The following is a 23,063-nucleotide window of genomic DNA, read 5'->3' on the forward strand; positions in this document are numbered from 1 at the left end:
TGAGACTGCACTACTGCACTCCAGCCTGGGTGACAGGGTGCGACTCTGTCTCAAAACAACAACAACAACAACCACAATAAGTAAGTAAGTAAGGAGTTAAACATGGTTATTTCTGAATAGGGCAGTGAACTGTTGGTTTCATGATATGCTCCATTTGATTATTAACTATGTATTTGATAACATTAGTTTTAATAAGTTAACCACAGAAATTCACACCTATATATCTATATGCTATTTACCCATGGTAGTGACCAAAAAAAAAAAAAAATCAATATAAAGCAAATATGGATGTATATAAATCCAATTTTGTAAATTTTGCTGTGTGCCTCTTTTTTTTTTTTTCTTCAAATTCCAAACCCACCTAGAGGTTATCTAGGACTTCTACATTAGTTTGGCATAAAAACAACTTTAAGAACATCCTATCTTTGTGTGTACAATTCACCTGAGTGAAGTGACTTAAAGAGATCATTTTTTTTTAAGCAGTTTCTTCAGCATGAAGTGCTTGGAGCTCACTCCTAGTCCTCACAGAGGTGGGAGTGGAAGGGCTGGCCAAGAACAAGTCTGGCAGATGGAACATTTGAAGAGGGCAGGCTTGGGTGAGGGTACATCACATCCAGAAGGTAGCTTGAAGGCAGTTAACATCTAAAGGCCAAAAAGTAGGTGGCTGGAGGCACAATACTGTTTGGCTTCTTTGTTTTGTAGTTTTTGCCTGTGCTCCTTCTGGCTGCTGCTTAAAATCCTCTTCTGTGCTACATGTGGAGTTTTCCAAATGTGGTGTTTTCAGATAGCTAGAAAGGAAGACAAATCCAGTGCTTTAAAAATCATATGGAGCTCATCATTTGACCTCACTATATATTTAGAGAAAGGACTTGTATTTTTTTCTAATGTAGCTAATTTAGTAAGACCTATTTTTCCTGAATTCCCAGTGGCAAATTACTCAGGATTTGTTTGAAGGGCAAGTGTTTCTTTCTTTAAGCAGTATTAGGGTTTAGGACTTTTTTTTTTTTTTCCTCAGGACTTTTGTTGTTTAAATCTCTGGAGCACTCTAGGAACCCAGGCCTTAGCTTTGTTTCTTGGAAGCAAAGGAAAAATGATCTCCTGGTTTACTTTTGGAATCCGCAAAGCATCGCTGAGGTCCCAGGTGGATTTAGTGTTTGGAAAAGGGAACTTGGGGGGCTGAGGTTGACCCTGAGCCCCCAGGTCACTGTTCACGTTTACAAAAGCAAACGTGGTATCCCCAGTTGCTTTTCTCTTGAGGTTGGCTTAACTTTATTTGTCTTTTGTCCTGGGTCACTGCCCCTGAGGTGCTTCAAAAGCAAAACCCCAAAGACCAAAACAAAGAAAGCTAAACCAGATTCAAGGAAAAAATGACCTGGCACTGTGGGTTCACTTTTACAAAAGGCAAAAAGTCACTTCAAGCATTTCATAAAACAGTTTTAAGTCTGCCTAGATTCATTGTGTCATTTGTATAAAGTGAACTCAACGGGTCTGAGACCCCCAGTTCCTTGGGCATAGATCTAATGAGTCTGTAGGATGGGAAACTGTCAGTAAACTAAATGGGTTGACACAAATGAATTCCTCAGTAATTCTGAAGTGATTCAACTATTTTAAGCATATAAATGGGACCACCCATGTAACACTTCTTTCCTTAAGCTGATCTTTTTGTTTGCTGGACACACACAGGGAATGCTGAGGAAGTGAAACGTACAACTCACTTACAAATATTGGCATATGTCCACTTTATGTTTTCAGATTAGTTATGAACGGTACTTTTGAATCCTTGGTGAAAAAAATCTTGGGATACTAATTTCAGATAATCTTATAAATCATGATGAGGTAGAATTGAGGCACGTGATTTTGGTTTTTCATTTTTATATCATCCATACTTTGCTTACTTCCCAAAAGGATTTAAGGTAGAATTACTTTACTTGACTATTGGAAGAAACCCATTTAAAGAACTTAATGCCGATTTTCATTATCATATGCCTGACTTTATCCTTTAATAAGTAATTGTAAAATTGCTTTTGGGTAATCTAGGGAGATTTTTGTTTTTGTTCATGTTTGATCTACATCTTTGAACTTCAGATATATGTGTTAACTAATAAATTCACCTGTTGAGACCATGTCCTACTGTTTATTTACAAGACTGAAAGAGATTTTGTGTGATTAATAACAAACATATTATTTGGGCATTGCCATCTGAAGGAAGCAAAACTTGAAGTAGACAAGTGAGATTTTTCATACTGTAGATCTTAGTATTAAGAACATAGTGCATCCTGTGAAGCCTAACCAATTGTGAGAGGCAGTCCACAAGGCAATAACTGTTGGGGTAGAGTGAAGGCGAATATCAATGTTTGTACCTGGCAACACCCCACTTTCCTCTTTCCTTCCCATCACACTAACTCCAAAGGAATCATGTTCTTTTTAAGTCATCCCAATCAAAGACCAGGGTCATCTTGGTCAGAACAGGCATGGATAGCCGCCTGTGGAAATGGGCTTGGTCCATAAAATCTGGCCTGGCATAATGTTAGGTGAGACCCAGGAATAAAGTCCTGGTTTTCTGTTTTATCCTTCACTAGAACTGTATTTTAAAAAGTGAAAAATGACCTCGTAATTCTTATGGATGAAGGAGGCTGGTAGACCATTCAGAAATATTAATGTTGCTTTCTCCAGGAAGATCATTTAACTCACTTAACATTAGACTCAATGCTGTATCATGATGGATCTCTCCTCTTTATCAATACCCCAATGAAAAGCTGGGAGAGATGGAGGGATGTCACTTCACTATATTCACTTAGCATAGTTTGTCTATAAGCCAACACTGGCCTTTTTCAGAGAGCTATCAGAATAAGCTACAGTTGTACTTACGAAGCCTAAGAAAAAAGCTTCCAAGGAAACTTGGAGTAATGGTCTGACATCATCAATAAATCAGTTATTTCTCGAATAGCTACTGAATGGTTACACTGTGCTAGACACACTTTATGAGCTTGCCTGCCCAGCTTTGAAGTTTGTTTCAATTTACTTGTTCCAGCAGTACTATTCATTTGAAAAATTCTTAGACACATGAAAATGAGAACTAACAATATGAGATCAGCATGCTTGCTGGCTCCATTTTTGCTCTCTGCCCATGTTCATGTGTAGTCTTTGGGACACAGACACGGCAATGTCTTAGCCATTAGATCTTCGGCCATTGGATTGGTAGACACAGCGGAATGAGCAAGCATTTACCAGCTTCTACATAAGTTAATGGTTTCTATCTTATTCTGTATTAAACTTATAGTAGCTTCCTCATGTGTTACTGTAGTTTAAATTACTAGGATTCTGTGTGAATCACTTTTCTTTATAATTTCTTCCATGTTAACTCAAAAGATTACTTTTTATTCCCAACTTACAATGTAAGCTCCTTGAGGAAAGAGATTTTGTCTTGTTCCATTACTGTATCTCTGGTACCTAACCTAGCACAGTATCTAGCACGATAGGTGAGCAGTCAATATTTATGGAATAAATAAATGAATCTTATCTAGATGGTTGGCCTTTTTATCTGCATTGGCAATGAATTCCTTAACTATTAATTTGCAAACTCGAGGCTGGGTGTGGTGGCTTATACCTGTAGTTACTGCACTTTGGGAGGCTGAGGCAGGCCTGAGGTTGGGAATTTGAGACCAGCCTGACCAATATGGAGCAACCCCATCTCTACTAAAAACACAAAATTAGCCGGGCATGGTGGCGCATGCCTATAATCCCAGCTACTGGCGAGGCTGAGGCAGGAGAATCACTTGAACCCAGGAACCACAGGTTGCGGTGAGCTGAGATCGTGCCATTGCACTCCAGCTTGGGCAACAAGAGTGAAACTCCATCTCAAAAAACAAAAAATTTCTACAGATATCTGTAAATTGTGCACAGTATGTATTTATATAAATATATATATGCGTGTGTATATATATATGTGTATATATATGTATGTATATATATGTCTGTGTGTGTGTATATATATATGTATATATATATATGTGTGTGTGTATATATATATATATATATATATATATATACACACATGTATATATATATATGGAGAGAGGGAGAGAGAGAGATGGAGTGACGGAGTCTTGCTCTTGTTGTCCATGCTGGAGTGCAATGGCATGATCTTCGCCTCCCGGGTTCAAGTGATTCTCCTGCCTCAGCCTCCTGAGTAGCTGGGATTACAGGCATGCGCCACCATACCTGGCTAATTTTTGTATTTTTAGTGGAGACGAGGTTTCTCCATGTTGATCAGGTTGGTCTAACTCTTGACCTCAGCCTCCAAAGTGCTGGGATTACAGGCGTGAGCCACCACACCTGGCCTATAAATATTTTTATAAAGATTAATGTAGGCTGGGCGCAGTGGCTCACGCCTGTAATCCAAGCACTTTGGAGGCCAAGGTGGGCAGATCACCTGAGGTCGCGAGTTCAAGACCAGCCTGATCAACATGGTGAAACCCTGTCTTAAAAATAAATAAATAAATAAATAAATAAAGATTAATGTAAATATGAAAGCACATAGATTAGATTTGTCTACATATGGGCAAGTAGGTTTAATTTTGTGGTTCTTGTAATTTCTAGCAATTTGCATATAAGAGATTTGCATGAGTATCTGACCATATGTGAACATTGTAAGCATAGTGTTTCTTTATCTAAGACAGTCTGGTTTTGTGCTGTAGCAGAATCAATTCTGTATTCACAGTTGGAGTTGGTGCAGGTTTTTCATTCATTAAGTAGGCTCCTCCTTTCCCACTTGGGGGTAAATCAGCCTAGAGAAAAAGAGCCTTAAGAGGTTGATTTCTGCTGACTCCATGCATTGCACATGCACAGTTGTGCAAATACAACTATACACCTGAAAGAAGAATCCTTGAAAATGAGGCTTCTATTGACAACTCTGTGAGGGGTGTTCATTATTGAAATTTATTTTAATATATAAATTTATAAACCTAATTTATAACTATAGTATTAACACATACCCATTGTAGAGTATTACAAAAATAAAGAAAATAACAGTTAACCTTAATCTCATCACAGAAATAACAATCATTCTTTTTAAAAAATTACTATTTTACAGGTGAAGTCTCATTATGTTGCCCAGGCTGGACTCTCACTTCCGGACTCAAGTGATTCTCCCACCTCAGTCTCCGGAGTAGCTGGGACTGCAGGAACACACCACCATGCCCAGCTTATAACAAGCATTCTTAACATTTTCTCAGATTTTCTTCCAGTCCTTTTGGATGGGTTTTTATGTAACTTAAGTAGCAATATTTATCATAAACATCCCAAGTTATTTAAAATTCAATGTAAACATTAATTTTAATAACCATATGATAGTCATCATACAGATATGCCTCACTACTTAACCAGTCTCCTAATACTGAGATTTAGGCTTTTTTCAGTTTCTTGATAACCCAAATAACATTTTTTAGATTAATATCTTTGTGCATAAATTTTTGTCTGTTTCCTGAAGTTGCATTCTGAGAAGTAGGGTTACTGAATCAAAGGGAATGGCCATTTTTATAAGGTTCCTAAACACATTGCAGAATCACATTCCAGAGAAGTTATACTAATTTACATTCCTACCATCTGAGTGTATGAAAGTAACTTTTCCTCTTTGTGAAGGGAGGGGAAAATGTGGCCAAACAACAGGTGAAAATTACACAGAACTTTAAGTTCCCTTTTCTTTTTCAGACAGTGTATTCTTTAACATTGTCTCAGTATAGCTTCTGTCCCAGTGTTTCAACTTTTGGAATGGGCCAGAATGGTATCTTGTCGGAAAGAAAACAGAGTGGCTTTTCATAGGTTAATATTTTCATTATACAGTGTTCTGCCTGTTGCAAGAAAATCTCTATTAATACCTTTAAATTGGATGGGGAAAGAGGCAAACGAGTTCTTTACCTTCACCAAGAAAAGCTAGTTTCTGGTAACCTTTCTTTATAAGGTTTTAATCACCCCAGAGTTTTATCCCTCTCAGAGGCAGTGGTCGGCTCTTGTATCCCATGAGTAAATGCAAATATTTCCTCCATTTGAAAGCAAACCCAGTAAGACCCTTTACTTAAAAAGCGAGTTAAAACAAAAAGAATATAAAAACGAAAGGAAGGTAGTAAGTAAAGCATTTAGCTTTCTGAAACAATTCAAATGGGGATAGGAAGTTGGTTTTAAATGGCTTAAAGGGGATTAGGGTTTTAAAGTTGGATAAAGAGTTTGGTGCTTTGGTTTAGGCATGGCATTGCTTTTAAAAGATTACTTCCATATTTGACAACGATTCTAACTGGAGATTATAAAGTAAACAGTCAATTTTAAGACACCATGGGAAACAAGAGGCTTTCTTTTTTGTTGTTGTTTGTTTACACAAAATGGTAGCCTAGAGTTAGGCTGAATCCTGAAGCCCTCATTTCATAATACTACCGAGGATCTATCACCAGAGAGAATCCAGCAGAGGTTGTTTAATGCACTTAATTGAGATTATCTGAGCTTTTGGTTTAAATTACATTGGAAAAAGCCTAGGTGCAAACAGCATATTTGAAAGGTAAACATACTTACCTCTGAGTAAAAAAGGTTCAATTTGAGTTCTTCAAAATTCTTCGTATAGGTTATAGTACAGCAACCTTTATTAATTAAATTTGGATACTGGTTGAGTAATGCATAAAGATGAAATTTCTATACATCAGTACAAGGGTTGATATATATTATTATTAACAGTGTTTTAATTATTTTGCAATTATTTGAAAACACAAAGTATTTTACTAGAAAACACCCCGTGGCACTTTTAGTAACAAAGTAAAAAGATCTATTTTGCTTATAAAGTGCAGTTAATGAAATTTTAAAAATGAATCTCATTCTGTTTCATCTAAGAAGCACACCATATTAAAATGGACCAAGGATAGTATATACTTAATTTATGTATTAATTGTGAGTAAATAATTTGACATTTTATGTTCCCCCATCTTTCTCAGCTCCTTGACCTGTTTATGGTTTGGGATTGGTCTACTTATCTAGCTGATTATGGACAGCCGGCTTCTAAGTACCTTCGGGTGAATCCAAACACAGCCCTTACTCTTTTGGAGAAGTGAGTATATTCTGAAAACTATTTTGTGTGACATTTCAGCATTTTTTGATTCAATGATAAAGTGAAGAACAAGAGATTCCTATCAAAAAAGAAAAGTCTAGATGGAGCTTAAAAGCTCACTCTAGTTGAATGACCAAAAGTTAAGCCTTTCTTTCTTGCCCTTCAGAGTTGGTGTAGTTTATAAGCAACGGCTATTTATATTGATATGAACAAAACATCTTTCCCTTTGTATTCTTTGCAAGCTTAATTGACCTTAGAAATATGTTTACTGGGGATATGACAATTGGAGCTTTCTTTTTTTAAAAAATCTATAACTCAGGAAAGAAGTTATTTTGTCAGATGTGACCAGGAATTGGAATGTTTGCCACCAGTGTTATCTAAATCTTAGCATTATGGACTTGGATTGTTTACAGGTAAAGAAATAAGTGATTTGAAAAAAATATATAATAAAAACCAAGGTAATAGGATTTACTGATGCATCTTGTCCAACTAAACATAAATTTAGGTATGAACTTTTCCTTCTCATTATGTGGCAGACGTTTTCTTTACTCAATCATATTTCATTTAAAATATCACTATTGGGAGTCTCTAAATCTGCTGTGATTCTGGGGGCTGCTGGATAAGAAAATACAAATAAAATTGAAAAGTATCACTATTAAAATTTTCAATTTCTAAATTAAAATTGTGTATTATTTTCCTATATTTCAAAATATCTGTGGTGTATTTGATTTGAATGGACAAGAGGAAGTGTTTTAAATAAATGTAAATTTATTTTACAATGCCACGAAATGCAACTGAGCCAAAAACGTTGCTGTTTTACATTTTCTAATGCTATTTTCCTTTCACCTTATCTTGCTATGAATGTGATTAGCAGAGTCTATAGAGGGTATGTATTTTAGCATACTTTATGGAATAATATTAGAAAATAGTATGATAGTGCCAAATCTAGCATATTTTAGATGTATATACTAATGCAAAAATACCACTTAATATAGCATGTAAAATCTTCGAATTTTTTGCATGGTTGCTATATCTGTATATTTATTTAGTACCTACTTTCTTTGAAGTATATTTTTCAAGCATAGGATTAGTGTGAGATAATTCAGAGCATGCCAAGATATTTAACTTGTGACAGCTTAGCTTTTAATTTCCTTTTACTAAGCTTCTTCATTCACATATGTTTCTAGGATGAAGGATACTAGCAAAAAGAACAATATATTTGCTCAATTCAGGAAGAATGATCGAGACAAACAGAAGCTGATAGAGACAGTTGTGAAACAGCTGAGAAGTTTGGTGAATGGTATGTCCCAGCACGCATAGACTTCACGTCGCTTGCACTCAGTGACACCAAATCCGTGATTCAACGTTGATCTCGAGCAAGTATTGGTCATGATATAGTAATTTGTTTACAGAATCTAAAAATACAATAGAGAAGATACAGGAGGGCTTAAACAAGAAATAGTAATAAATATCATTGGTATGGATTTTTAAATAATCGAATACTATTTTATATATGGAAAAATGACCATTTTTTTCACTTTTAGGGGAAAAATGCAGAAGTGTAATACTTAAATTCTCACAAATTGTACATGAAACTGATTACAAATACATTTGAAAAGCTTACACCTCTACTCAAGTTTTTTTTCTATTTAGACTTGAATGATAATCTGTTTTTTGATAGTATATGGCTTTGGAATGCAATCATGTCTGATATGGTAGTATTTCCCTACCATTTTCTGACTTTTAGCTTTCATTTTCATCTCAGTGTGATTTAAGCAGACCAAAATTTCTAATTCTGCTAATTCTGAGGGGGAAATAGACAAATCTTTAAAGCTTCCTGAAATCAAACTTGATTTAACTCAGTAAGAATGTGAATTATTTGTTCTACTTGGGTGGTTTAATTTAATCATTCTGAATATGAACAAAAGGTTTTGGATTTTCTAAAGATGCAGTGTTGTTTCTGTTCATCAGGGTTAGTATTTCTAACTATATTGCTTCTAGCTGACCCCATTCTGGATTTCTTTGGTTTGGTTCCAGTTAAAAGAGAGGACAGGAACAAAATGGGGCTAACCACTTCAGGTGCAGCTTGTGTGAAGGTAGATGGTTCTTACACACAGAAGTTACCACAGGGCTCAGGTTACTTTCTTCAAATAGCAGATTTCAGTACTGTATCCTCATTGTGGAAACAAGCCAAACCAAATGAACTCTGGAAAACTTAAAACAAATGTACATTTTCTTTTGTGTATGTTTCCGTGTTCCAAATGGCAATATAAATCCAGTCTTTATTCTCCTTTTTGTCGTATTTATGCTGAGTCCTCCCTTTGACTTTTCAGGATTTATGCCTGCAAGAAACCATGCCTGACTCTGTAAAATAAGTGTAAAGAATTACAGGTACATCTCTGGATTTTGTGATGAAATATTAAAAATACTGAGCAAGTTGAAAATGCGTTGTTGTTTTGTCTATTAAGAGCTTGGTGATTTAAAACAAGTGCTTCCTGGAGAAAAGGCATATTATTTCCTAGTTATTGGAATGGGAGTGGCACCAAAACAAACAAACTATATATGTAATATATATAAATTATATATATTATATAAGTATATATAATATATATATGCACTTGTTCTCGATCATCTCTTAATCCACAGTATTTCATGTTTTTAAAGATATTACATGAAAAGCGTGGTAATTCTTCAGGCACAGTAAAATCTGGAAGAGAGGAGCGGTGAACAGCTAGCTCTTTCTGAAGACTGGAATGTGGCTATCCCTTGTGCTTTGCCCAGCCCTCCAGCCTACCTGGGTGTCTCCCCTGCTTTGGCTGAGACGTCCCAGGGTTCAGAGAGATGCTACCTTTGCACTGCCTGGAGCAGAACACTGTGGGTCCTCTTTACTCTTCCCAATAATACAAGCACCCAGCACCCTTCCACACACCCCAGGTTGCACTGTAGGGACAAGGACGAGTGAGTCCTGAGGCATTTGGAACGCTTGGATGGGACGCACAAAGTCCAAAATGCAACAGTGTGGATTAACAAGAGTCCGCGGGCAGATTCGGGGGAGGGAGGGAAGGATGAATTCAGTCCTTGATACGGGAAAGGTGCTTGTGGGTATCCACTTCTGGAGGCTTACGGCGTCTTTATGAAGCCCAGGGCAGCAGTGGAACTGGCATCTATGGAAGGATACCTGACGTGATACATCAGAGAGCCGGGAGAGGTGGGGAGCTGTCGGAGAATCTCGTCCCTGCTATCCCTAGTGGGCTCTTGCGAAGCCAACGCAGGCGTTGGCTACTGCAGTTTCCCCGAAAATAGTAGCGAAGGAGAGAAAAGCCTAGTCCTTTCACCTTGGAGTGGTGAGAGGGGGACACCTAGAAGCTCGAGGGTGGGATCGCAGAAAGAGCCAGCCGACGGGGTGGGCCAGGAGCGCTGCAGGGCGCAAGCCCGGGTCTTTTCTACCCGTTGGGTTCGCAGACTTTCTGAGCGCCTGCGAAGAGCCGGGAAGCTCTCGTGCGAACCCGCAGGTCCGGCCCCAGGATGTGCGCCCGTGCGAAACCCGAGCCCAGCCCAAGCACCCCAGCGGCTGCCACTCCCTACTCAGAGCACCCTCCTTGAGTGTGCCGCTGCCCACCGCTACCAATCACCACTCTGCGTGGAGCGCTTTAAATATGCAAAACACGTCACGTAGTGTGAACCGGTATCGGTCCTTAGGGAGGCAACCAATATCTATATAAACGTGTCCAGGATGGGCCGAGAAGGGTTAAAGGACTGGAGGAGGGAGAGGTGGGGCGGGGGTCTGCAGACCAGGTTGGCAACATTGGTGAGTTGCTCCTCTCTTCGCCCTCCCTCGCTGCTTCTATCCAAAGAGTGCCGAGCCCGGGAGGAGGTGGGAGGTGCCGCAGAGTGTGAGCATTACCGAGGCAGCAGGCATCTTCAAGAGGGACTGGCATTTGGGCCCAGGAACTGGGAAAATGTCCAGAGCTCGCCGGCCTCGAGGAAGGCACGTTTCTAAGGGCTCACAGTCACTGACGTCTTCCACCGCCCGTCTGTTTTTAGAACGGAGTTCTCGGCCGAGCTTATAAATCTCGGGCTTGGCCCCCAAGCTCCAGGCTCTTTCCAGACGGAACAGGTGAGCACTTCACACTGCTCTGAGAAGCCTGGGCCCTGCGGACTCATCATGTTTCCTTGGGGGCTGAGCTGCCTGTCAGTGCTGGGGGCGGCTGGCACTGCTCTCCTGTGCACTTGCCTGCTGCTTAGCCTAGCCCAGCACCTATGGACCCTCCGCTGGATGCTGAGCCGGGACCCGGCCTCCACTCTTCCTCTGCCCAAGGGCTCTATGGGCTGGCCCTTCTTCGGCGAAACGCTGCACTGGTTAGTTCAGGTGAGCAGTCGTTCGACCCCGAGCGCTTATATGATCCCTTCTTTTCCCGGTTTCCACTGGACCCACCTCAGTCTCAATGCCCACGGGATTTGTAGCCAGTCCCTGTTCATCACCCACGACCTCAGGAAGCGCGCACAACTCATCACCTTTGCCCACCTACTCCGTTCCCTCGAAGGGACCTGAAGTCACTGGAATTCTCCCCAGAGCAATTCCCCGACACAATGCAGGTGGTAAACGGAAGGGGTTTTAGGAAGGGGTCTGAGGAGCGTGTGCTGCAAGCGTAGAAAAGGAGCCTGGGGCTTGTCTCCGCTGTGAGTCCTTGGGCGCTCACGTCTTCATTCTGAGCCTCAGTTTCCTCATCTCACCAATAGGAACAGGAGCATGTACATTATCGTAGAGTAGTTGTCAGGCGCATTGGGGATCTTGTTTTGTAGGCGCGCCAGGCAGGGGCAGCCAGGGGCAGGGAGTTGTGTCCAAAAAGACAGTTGGGAGGTCTGGGTCAGATCCCCGGCCCGGGCCCAGAGGTTCCAGCTCTCCTCGCTCTGCCTTGCTCGCAGGGCTCGCGCTTCCACAGTTCTCGCCGGGAGCGCTATGGGACAGTGTTCAAGACGCACTTGCTGGGCAGGCCAGTGATCCGCGTCAGCGGCGCGGAGAACGTGCGCACCATCCTGCTGGGTGAGCACCGCCTCGTGCGCAGCCAGTGGCCGCAGAGCGCGCACATCCTGCTGGGCGAGCACACACTGCTAGGTGCCGTCGGCGATCTGCATCAGCGGCGGCGCAAGGTAAGTGGAGGGAATGGGCAGTGGAAATGTTGGATCCGCGGTCCCCGGCATCTGCAATGGGTCAGTCTGGGTCCCCAGTGTTGCGTTCACTGTGAATCCGACCTAGGTGCCTGATAAGGAGAGGGTGGCCTTGGGCGGGTCCGTTACCTTCAGCTTCGATTTATAAAGTTAGGACTGCGCTAAAGGGCTCTTTGATCTCCCATCTTCTGTGGCTGTGATACCAGAAGCGCTGGAGACTCAGACCTAGAGAGGGGCCAGGGAAGACTTCTTGGAGGAGATGGCAGCTGGAGCCTTGATGGGAGGGATTATGTGCCTCAGAGAAGAACTGGGAGAAATGGCGAAAGCAAAAGCCAGCAAGTGTAGGTATGGGCCGCTTAGAAGAAGGGGAAAGGACCGGAACTGGCCTACTGGCTATTCCAGAATCGCCAAGGAGAGAAGGCCCGACCACTGCCAGCGCTGATCACGCGCGTTCCCGCAGGTCCTGGCACGCGTGTTCAGCCGCGCCGCGCTGGAGCGCTATGTGCCGCGCCTGCAGGGGGCGCTGCGGCGTGAGGTGCGTTCCTGGTGCGCGGCGCGAAGGCCGATCTCAGTTTACGACGCCGCCAAAGCGCTCACCTTCCGCATGGCCGCGCGCATCCTGCTGGGGCTGCGGCTGGACGAGGCTCAGTGCGCCACGCTGGCCCGGACCTTCGAACAGCTCGTGGAGAACCTCTTCTCACTGCCTCTGGACGTGCCCTTCAGTGGTCTGCGCAAGGTACGGCCGCCCCAGCTCTAGACCTTTTCCCGAGGTTCCGCGACGCGGGCTGGCCTCCCAGACCCAGACGGGGTACCCTTGGCGCACTCCGCGCGTCTGTCACCTCTGCTGGATAACGGCGGGCGGCCTCGGGGTGGGAGGCGTCGTGGCGGTGGCGCGGCTGTGGGCTCTGGACCTGGCCTTTGTGCTGGTTCGCTTGTGTGACCCGTACACCCTCCAGCCTGAGCAAGCTCGGGCCGCCAGAGTTTGGAGTCTCGGTGACAGGCGTCCGGCCAGTCGGTCCGACCCCTTCCCACAGCGGCGTCTCTGGGTCCAGCCTTCATCACCTCTTCTGAAGCCCCGATGGCTGCGGAACCGTGGAGAGCGTGAGGGCTGCAGATGCGCCCTGAACCAGCCCGGCACCAGCCCCGGACCCACGGGGATGGGCATGGGCTCCACCGGCCCTGAGCCCGCTAGGTTTCCAGATCAGAGAACTGCTGCCTCTCCAGACTTCAGAGAAATGGGCAGGATCCGCAGAGTAGCTATGATGCCCCATCCCGCCTTTTGATCCCCCTGTTCTGGGACTTCCCACTGTTTGATTCCCTGATTTTCAGTCACCTGCATAAAAATAATATGTATAAAAGATCATGCTATAGGCCGATCACCGTAGATACATTTTCTGATCTAATCATCGCAGCCTGCAAAGTGTTATTATTCTCAATTTATTGACCAAATTTATTTTATTGACTTACCAAGATTGTACCATTAGTAGTGGCAGAAACAGGACTTGAACCCCATCTCCTCTGACTACAGAACTCAAGTGCTGAATTACGGTGCTTTCCCTGGGGGGATGCTTTTGCTGTGACTGTTCCCTGAACTCTGGAGAGGCATCCCCTCTTGCCCGTGCCCTTACAGAGGATACTGCTTACAACATCCAATAGTGTCCTCTAAGTCAGAGCTTTGCCGGGGGCATCAAGATGCCCCAGCCTGAGCCTAGGGCAGGGAAAGGGCAATGGGCTGACCCCTAGCCACACTGGGCTTGGTGCCAGGCATGGTCATGGACAGCTGTGTGACTCTGGGCAATTGCTTGACCTCTCTGAACCTCAGCATCTTCTCAAGATGACGGTAAACTCTGCCATGGCTCAGAGGGGGCTTTGTGATAATCAAGACAGAATGGTTTGTGGACAGTGGACATATCCCCAACCATTTACTGCACCCAGCCATATGCCAGGCCAGGAGCTAAGCTGGAAGGCTGTTATCACCAGGATGTTGGCAGAGCCAGTGCTGAGAAGGTTTTCTGGGTAAGTGGCCAGGCCTGGCCCCCTTAGCCTTCCTGCCCCATCTTTCTTCTCTCCCTGCACATCAGGGCATCCGGGCAAGGGACCAGCTGCATCGGCACCTGGAGGGGGCCATTTCTGAGAAGCTTCATGAGGACAAGGCTGCAGAACCAGGTGATGCCCTCGACCTGATCATTCACAGCGCAAGGCAGCTGGGCCACAAGCCCTCCGTGCAGGAGCTGAAGGTAGGAGGGACTGAGGAGTTGCTCCTTCCCCCATCTTTTGCATCCCCAGCAGGTCCCTACACCAGCACAGCATCCCCAGAGCCACCTCCTGTGTGGCCCCACTTTGAGGCAGAGGCACTCCTCAGATGAGGGGAAAGAGGAGACCTGGGCTTCAGTCACTCTCAGCCACACTCACTAGCTGTGCAGCCTACAGCCACCTGCCACCCTTGTCAGTAGGAGACCTGAAGGCAAGAATCCTAGGCCCATCTTTGTATGTTTCTGGCCACAAACGGCTCTCTCCCCTTTTCTTTCCCCACCCACTTCTCTGCCATTCTATGCCTTTGCCTCTACTGTCCCCCTGCCTACAAAGCCCTCATCATTCATTTTTGTACAAACTCTAAGGGGCTCAGGATCAAACTCCACATCCTCAAAGCTCCCCTCTTCCTTCCAAAATCACCTCTCTCCTTCTATGAGCTACCTTGACATCTGGCACCTCTATCTGTCTGGCTGGTTGCTGTGGATCTCCTGGAGAATTAGGACCCCTCCCCATGTACACACATCACACACGCACTGGAGGGGAGGGGGGGAAGCTTTGGAATGGCCCCAGGACCCACTTCAGCACCCAAAAAGGAGTGATGTTTGGGGGAGGGGAAGTTAGAAATTGGGAGACCTCAATCTTCCGTAAGCAACTACCCGTCATCCTTTTTCTGGGCCTCAGTTTCCCACTTTCTACCAGACATCCCTGAAGGGTGGGGCTCAGCTTTAGCTTCTTTTCTGAGAACGGAACTAATAGGAACATGAACAGGCCAGGCACGGTGGTTCACGCCTGTAATCCCAGCACTTTGGGTCAGGAATTTGAGACCAGCCTGGCCAACATGGTGAAACCCTGTTTCTACTTAAGAAAAACAAACAAACAAACAAACAAACAAACAAAAACACACACACACACAAAAAATTAGCTGGACATGGTGGTGGGTGCCTATAATCCCAGCTGCTTGGGAGGCTGAGGCAGAGAATTGCTTGAAACCGGGAGGTGGAGGTTGTAGTGATCCGAGATCACACTACTGCACTCCAGCCTGGGCAACAGCAAGACCCCGTCTCAGAAACAAACAAACAAAAAGAACATGAGCAATGGACTCATGAGTCCTGGGGGAGCCAGGTGGACAGGGACTCTTCTGGGCTAAGGGGAGCAGAGTAAAAAGGAGTAGACAGGGCTGGGTAGGGGTGATAGCACCCTCCAGGTTCTCAGGAAGAGACTCACTGGCCAGGAATCTTCAGTTCTGGCCTGGACATCGGGGGCTGGGCAGGGAGGATGCTGGGGGCTCTGGAGTCACTATCCCGGTTACCCTCTTGTCTGGTGCAGGGCAAGGTTAGTGGGCAACCAGGTCTTTCATTCCGCAAATATTATTATGCACCTATTCAGTACCAGGCTCCACGCTGGGACTGGGAATATAGTGGTGAGCGAAACAGCCGGTGTGCTCGAGGTTCAGGAGGGGAAGGAACACGTACATCCTGTGATAGCGTGAATCAGTGTATGAAACAAACTGTGGGTGCTGCCAGCAAGGAAGACACTGGGTGGGACTTGAGAGGGCAGAGGCAGAGAGTCAGCCCTGGAGCCTGGAGGATGAAGCCACCAGGTCCCTCCTCTGCCGTTCTTAGGCAGAGCAGACCAGGAAGACCTTTCGTGACTCCTGGGACTACTGCGGTAGAGAGGATGAAGTGGTGAGGCTGGCCTTGGTAAGAGGCTGGTGCTGCTGCTGCTGCAGGTCCCTTTGCTGCATTGCAGCCATTGTCAGGCTGCTCTGCTGGGGTTGGAGGCAGCACCACAGGTGGTTAAGAGCGCTGAGCCCGGCTGCTAGTGCTAGCTGTAGGACCCTGGGCACTTCTTCGGAGCCTCCGTTTTCAACTCCATAAAAAAAGCAGCAATTTGTGCCTCACAGAGGGGAGGGGAAGTTGAGAATGGAATGAGTGAATATTCTTAAAGCACCAAGGAGAGTGCACAGAATAAGTTCCCACATTCGCTCTGGGAACTGTCGCAAGGCGGGGGGTGGGGGGGATAGAGCCTAATTATGTCAGTTGCTATAGGTGACTTTCCCAAGTGGCAGACTTGAGATTTAGTCCACTTCAAAACGGTGCACATAGTCGCGGTAGGAATAGCACTTCTCTGCCTCTGGCTTTGCGCAGTAGTAAATCTGGGTAACTTTCATCTCTGGGGGGCCGTCGGGTCAGCGCCCGGGTGCGGGAGACTCAGTGCCGCCCCGGGCTATCTTGCAGGAGTCAGCTGTGGAGCTCCTCTTCGCTGCCTTCTTCACCACGGCCAGTGCCAGCACCTCGCTCGTCCTGCTGCTACTGCAGCACCCAGCTGCCATTGCCAAGATCCGAGAGGAGCTGGTGGCGCAGGGGCTGGGGAGCGCGTGCGGCTGCGCACCTGGGGCAGCGGGAGGCGGCTCGGGGCCCCTGCCCGATTGCGGCTGCGAGCCGGACCTCAGCCTCGCAGCCCTGGGCCGTCTGCGCTACGTCGACTGCGTGGTCAAGGAGGTGCTGCGCCTCCTGCCGCCGGTGTCCGGGGGCTACCGCACGGCTCTGTGCACCTTTGAGCTCGACGTAAGTGCGCCGCGCCCGCCCACAGCCAGCCTCCTGCCGCCTGCCGCGGCGCCCAGGTGGGAGGAGGGCGGAGGGACTCAGACGACGCGGTCTTCTCTTTTGCTCTCCGAGCCTCAGCCTTCAGTCCTGTGAAATGGGCTGAGCCTTGTTCCACTTCCCCGATCTGGGGCTGAGGAACCAAAGCCTGGCCAGCCGGCAAGCTTAGGGATCTTGTACACTTCAGCTCTTGGCGGTGGTCCACACCGGTCAACTCAATGAGAGCGGAGTTTTAGAATAAAAAACACACTTTTATCCATGTAGCACCCCCTCCCAGCCAGTGAGTGTGGATGGAGAACAAAGAGAACCCCTCAGTACGTCCTGTACTCTACCCCCTTTGGCTCCCTCACAAGATCAAGGAGCCCCTCATTGCAACCTGTCCAGGGCTCCTTCTGGGGCCAGATTCCAGGGGTGGGGAGAATTACAATACCGATCAGGCTGGTTTGGGCTGAGCAAGGTTAAAGTCTAGAACTGACTCCATCCCCGTACCACCTTGTACAGTTCCCTCTTCACTCTGGGCCTCGGTTTACTCTCTGTAAGGAAGCTGTCTTGGTCCTTTCCAGCTCTGACACTCCATCCAGGTGGGGCCGGGCTGTGGGGGTACCGTGGTGGCCTCAGGCACTGGGGATCTGGCTGTGCCAAGCAGCGGGTGTTTGCCTGAAAGGCTGTCATGGCAGTCCCCTGCTTGGTGGCTGGGTGGCTCCAGGCAAAGATGGGCACCTCCTGCCACAGTGAACATTTGTGGCATATTGTGTGCCAGGGTTAGGAAGGCATCAAAGGGACTGGGATTCTGTCCTGGAGGAACTACACTCGGAGAGGGAGGGGACCAGGACCGACAGCCTCATCCCACTTGTGGTGTGAAGAGAGTGATCTCTAGTGCTGGATGACACCAACACATTTGGAGAACTGGCATTTGAACTGGAGCAGTGAAAGGTTAGGATGGGAGAGGTCACTACAGAGAGAGCAGACTCAGACAAAGGTGGTGATGAGAAGTGTCTTGGAGGGGACTCAGTCTTGGAATGCAAGCTCCATTCTGCAGGCACCAAAATGCCCTCCATGACCTTAGGGGAAGCAGGAGGGGAGCACAGAACCAGGAGGTGAGCAGAGGACAGGAAAGGATCTTAGCCACCCTCCAGTTCCCAGAACACTGATGTCTAGAGAGGAGAGAGAGCTCCTGGGATGATTCCAAGATGTTCTGTTCCCCAGTTAGAAAGTTTTGAGTATTCACCCTGGAACTTGATATGAGGGTAGCAGTGTAGTGAGGGGATTGGAAGGCATATCAAAAAGCCAGATAGTTGAAAAAGCTAGGAATGGGCAGAGGGATCATGAAAGCTGCCTTCCAACATTTTCAGGACTGGCCAGTTTGATTCTCATGTGCGCCTTCTTAAAGTGTGGGTACCAAATCTGAACATTATTGTCCAGCTGATGGATGGGAAGGATGGGAGGTTTTCAGCTCAGTGCAAAGAAGAGCGCTACAATGGAACTGACCTCGAGGAATTGTCATGTGCATTTCTCCCACCCTAGCAGCTGGTAGGTGCAGCACTAGAATTTAGGTCTCCTGATCCAAGGTCAGAAGAAAAAAGACAGACAAAACCAAACGGGGACCTAATAGGTCCCGTTTACTGAACCAACTCACATGTGCCAACTCCTTAATTTGAATCCTCACCAACAAAGTGGGCATTTTCTTCTTCATTTTTTCAATGAGGAAACTGAAGCTCAGAGAGACTGCACATCTAGTCCAAGGTCATACATTTCACCAGTGAAGGAGTTGAGATTGGAACACAGAGCTTTCTCGTTTCCGGGTTAATCGCGGTTTCCTCCTGGTTTTCGGAAGCCTGATGGGGTGGAGGGTCTGTTTTCGAAAGCCTCCACTGGGGTGGAGGGTCGGTTCAGGGCCCCCAGTTACCAGGTGCCTAGTGGTCAGGCTGGTCTCCTCGCCTCTCTGCAGGGCTACCAGATCCCCAAGGGCTGGAGCGTGATGTATAGCATCCGAGACACGCACGAGACGGCTGCAGTTTACCGCAGCCCTCCCGAAGGCTTCGACCCGGAGCGCTTTGGCGCAGCGCGCGAAGATTCGCGGGGCAGCTCCAGCCGCTTCCATTACATCCCGTTCGGCGGCGGTGCGCGCAGCTGTCTCGGCCAGGAGCTGGCGCAGGCTGTGCTCCAGCTGCTAGCTGTGGAGCTGGTGCGTACCGCGCGCTGGGAGCTGGCCACACCCGCCTTCCCCACAATGCAGACCGTGCCCATTGTGCACCCAGTGGACGGGCTGCGGCTCTTTTTCCACCCCCTCGTGCCTTCGGCTGCAGGGAATGGGCTATGCCTCTGACCTGCTTGCACTGTAGGACACGGCTTGGTCAGTGGCTGTAGCAGGCAGCGCCACCCACCTGCAGCTCCCCGTTGTAGCGTCGCGCACCCTGTCGTTCACTCGTGCAACAATCGTTCAACAAACGTTCACCAAACGCGAATGTGTGCCGGACTCGAGGGAAGTGGAGCTTGAGCCACTGCTGCTGTGCCAGAGAAGCATCTAAGCTCATGGGAAGGTGCCTTCTGCGCGCCGCGCCCAGAGGAAGGAAAGGTCGTGGGCCAAGTTTACAGGCTCTTGAAGCAGGAATGGAGGGAGTAGATAGATCCCCACTAGGTGCTGCCTGACTTCCCCTTCCCGAGCCAATCCAGGGAGGGTGCATGGATGGGGAAGGCGGAGTAGGGGTGGTAGTGTAGTAGAGATATTGCAACTCGAGGACCTTGCAAGGAGACCCGAGCACGTGGTGGGCCCTACAACCCATGTAGAGCAGCGGGGACGCAGCTGTGGGCGCAACCCTGGCCTGGCTTTGGGGCATAGAAAACACACAGAGGGCCGGGCGCGGTGGCTCAAGCCTGTAATCCCAGCACTTTGGGAGGCCGAGGCGGGTGGATCACGAGGTCAAGAGATCGAGACCAGCCTGGTCAACATGGTGAAACCCCGTCTCTACTAAAAATACAAAAAATCAGCTGGGCATGGTGGCGCGTGCCTGTAATCCCAGCTACTCAGGAGGCTGAGGCAGGAGAATTGCCTGAACCCAGGAGGCGGAGGTTGCGGTGAGCCGAGATCGCCGAGATCGCGCCATTGCACTCCAGCCTGGGTAACAAGAGCAAAAACTCCGTCTCAAAAAAAAAAAAAAAAAAAAAAAAAAAAAAAAAAAAAAAAAAAAAAAAAAAGAAAGAAAAGAAAACACACAGAGGAAGCCCGACGGAAGGCCCCCTGGCAGCTGGCCTCCGGCTTCGTGCGTCTTGGCCACTCTGCTGGTCTCCGTGGGAGCTCTAAAGGGCTCAAGGTCACTAGATTCTGCTGGTGACTTCTTAAAAAGAAAAATTCCTACTTCAAGAACGCATTTAATCTTCTCATGTATATAGAGACTAGGCACACCAACACGTCTCCAACGCTGGATTAGGTTCATGGGAAGTTGAGACATAATCAGAAAGGTTTAGATATTTGTATCGAAAATCGGAAGGCCAAGAAAAAAAGTGTCTTAGGAGTGGTTAAGTGAGGAAGCTAGGGCTTAGCTGGGCAGCTGCTCCCTGAGGGGGAAGGCACCGGGTGAGGGTTGGGAAGGCCAGGAAGGACCCACCACAGAGTATACCCAGAGAGGAGCTGGGAGCTGGGCAGCCTGGGGCCTCGGCTCCCCTGACTTCTTTCTGAGTATAACCCTTGAAGCTGGGCTGTGAATTGTCTCCAGGTTTCAGGGACCTTTTTTTTTTTTTTTTTTCTTTTTGTTGAGACAGGATCTCCCTCTGTAGCCCAGACTGGAGTGTAGTGGCATGACCAGCTCACTGCCACCTCTGCCTCCCAGGCTTAAGCCATCCTCCCATCTCACCCTCCCGAGTAGCTGGGAGTAGCTGGGGCTACAGGCATATGCCACAATGCCCAGCTAATTTTTTTCTATTTTTAGTAGAGACAGGGTTTCACCATGTCACCCAGGCTGGTCTCAAACACCTGGGCTTAAGTGATCCATCTGCCTTGGCCTCCCAAAGTGCTGGGATTACAGGTGTGAGCCACTGCACCCTGGAGTCACTGCTTTCCTGTGACTCCAGTCCCTGTGCGCTTACCTCTCCCTACCATTTCAGGGACTTCTGGTTTTACTGCTTCACCATCCTCTCTATCACAGAGGAGAAATTGAGGCGCAATTGAGGTGAATGACTCACCTGAGAAGCCCAGCAATAGGCTCCTGGACTCCCCAGTGAGTGCTCTTCCCACCCCATCCCTTCACTCTTCTGCCCCAACCTTTGTTCCTGCAGCCATCAGGTAGGGCTGAACCCTTTGGCCTCCTTTTCATGATGAGCCTAGCTTGACTTGAGGACTCTCTCAACCGTTCCAGTACAGAGGTTCCAAACAGTGTGTAAATCAAAGCCAAAAGCCTCTATGTCACCATTCCCAACAGCCCACTTCAATCTGCCACCCAGCTTCTGACAGGCGGGGGCAGCTGGACCTAACCAGTGAGCCAGGGAAGTAGCCGCCAAGGCCGGAGCTGACCCCTTAGTGAACCAGAAGGAAGCCAGTGCCCTCCTGACCTTATGCTTAAGGTGGATTCTGGGGCCAGAAGGAAGGGGGACACAGCAGGCACTTACAGAAATGGTAGTTCCAGAGCGCAGTGGGCCCCTCCGACCTAGGCTGACGCCACCATAACCCCCATACAGGGCAATTCATCACCCATTGCCAGTCAAGAGCCTGGCGCCAGGCCCTGAGCTCGGCAGACGCCAGGGGCAGCAAAGGTGGCAGGCTATGGGCCTGCCCTAAGAGGACTCTTGAGGATGCAGAGGAAAGCCTGGCCTGAGAAGCAAGGGTCTGGATGAGGGGAAGGATGCAGGCTTCCGGTTTGATGTGATTTCAAGAGAGGAGAGAAGAATGGGGTGAGGACCCTCAGAAGCAAGGCCAGTTGAGTTGGCTCCAAGAAGACCTGGTAGATCTGCTCTGGGGTCTGGACTAACTCTAAGCCTCTGTGGGGGTGGCTCCAGTTTTAATTTTCCATGGATACATCATGCTCAGTAATTTCAAGGGATAGCTGAGCTCTGTCTTAGTAGCTGCAGATTCTCTAGGGAAGGAGCTGAGGAGGTTCCTGCCCCCCTGCACTTAACATGCTCAGAGGGAGACAGACAAGAATAAACTAGCAAACAAGAGTAAGAATATGTCCAGCCGTGATAAGCGCTGTAATGGAAATAAAACAGGCCTGTGATACAGAGTGTCTGCGGCTAAATTAGGCTGGATGGGTGGGGGGAACCTTGGAGGAGGTGACATTTGACTCGGGAAGGAACCAGCCAGCAGTGGCCTGGGGCAGGGGTGCCTCAGCAGGTATAAAACCCTGAGTTCAGAAATGGGAAGAGGGGCTGAAAGGAGAAAAGTGGAGGTGGCCTGCTTTGCTGTGACTCCAGCGCCCTCACCCCTCCCCACCAGCAAAACAACCCGACTCCCCACCCCTGCCCCTTAGCGATAGGGAGGCTGTTTTGTAAACATCTTGGAAACAAGTTGTTTTTCAGTGAACCAACCCCCCTCCCCGCCCACCACCACCCACGAAAGCTTGGCAAGGTTCCTAGATCAAAGTTCCTATTGGGCTGGTAATTTATTGACCCCCCCTGCCCTGCCCCCTTTCAGGATGTTCTTTAATGGTCGTTCACTCTCACATTTAATCCTTTCCTGTCTGACGCCCCCGTAGGCCTCGATGGACAGATAGATTAAAACGTTTTTTATCCCTGCGGCAATTTCCAGCTCATCTTGTGACCCAGCTTGCGCTGAACTTGGCGAGGTGGCCCCGCAGAGATCACTCGGATGTCACGGTCCGGCCTGCAGGGGTCACAGGCGGGTCAGGCCCGAGGATTGGGAATGGGCCCCAGGTCATGTCCCCGATCGCAGGCTTTGCACACCGGCCGGAGGCGCTGTCCAGAAAGGGGCGGACCCGGGATATCTGAGAATTACCTCCAGC

General features: G+C 47.4%; 2 protein-coding genes across 10 annotated transcripts in view; both read left to right on the forward strand.

Moving 5' to 3' along the window:
* Positions 1 to 9,531, forward strand: part of EXOC6 (exocyst complex component 6) — a 235,485-nt gene extending 225,954 nt beyond the window's left edge. For 8 of the 9 annotated variants that reach the window (XM_074382588.1, XM_074382587.1, XM_010333272.2 and 5 more), the window contains 2 exons: positions 6,975 to 7,087; positions 8,275 to 9,531. In XM_074382588.1, the coding sequence (XP_074238689.1) occupies positions 6,975 to 7,087; positions 8,275 to 8,407 (246 nt within the window). In that variant the 3' untranslated portion in view covers positions 8,408 to 9,531. Of the gene's footprint in view, positions 1 to 5,092; positions 7,088 to 8,274 lie in introns of those variants that run through there. The other variant, XM_074382586.1, reaches the window with a different exon arrangement.
* A 1,300-nt stretch (positions 9,532 to 10,831) lies between these two features.
* CYP26C1 (cytochrome P450 family 26 subfamily C member 1) lies at positions 10,832 to 20,321 on the forward strand. Its single transcript, XM_003922387.3, has 6 exons — positions 10,832 to 11,456; positions 12,014 to 12,238; positions 12,717 to 12,992; positions 14,338 to 14,493; positions 16,747 to 17,076; positions 19,061 to 20,321. The coding sequence occupies exons 1-6, from the start codon at positions 11,253 to 11,255 to the stop codon at positions 19,436 to 19,438; spliced, it is 1,569 nt and encodes a 522-aa protein (XP_003922436.1). The 5' UTR covers positions 10,832 to 11,252; the 3' UTR covers positions 19,439 to 20,321.
* Positions 20,322 to 23,063: the final 2,742 nt, after the last annotated feature.

The sequence above is a fragment of the Saimiri boliviensis genome, chromosome 12 (assembly GCF_048565385.1).
Source record: "Saimiri boliviensis isolate mSaiBol1 chromosome 12, mSaiBol1.pri, whole genome shotgun sequence".
Lineage (NCBI taxonomy): Eukaryota > Metazoa > Chordata > Mammalia > Primates > Cebidae > Saimiri > Saimiri boliviensis.

What these genes read in the sequence shown, in the direction of transcription:
- CYP26C1 (XM_003922387.3), top strand. Translation starts at nt 11,253, where the DNA reads ATGTTTCCTTGGGGGCTGAGCTGCCTGTCAGTGCTGGGGGCGGCTGGC. An exon ending in CGCTGCACTGGTTAGTTCAG is followed by an intron (nt 11,457 to 12,013) that starts GTGAGCAGTCGT and finishes CCTTGCTCGCAG; the next exon opens with GGCTCGCGCTTCCACAGTTC. An exon ending in CCTCCGTGCAGGAGCTGAAG is followed by an intron (nt 14,494 to 16,746) that starts GTAGGAGGGACT and finishes GCTATCTTGCAG; the next exon opens with GAGTCAGCTGTGGAGCTCCT.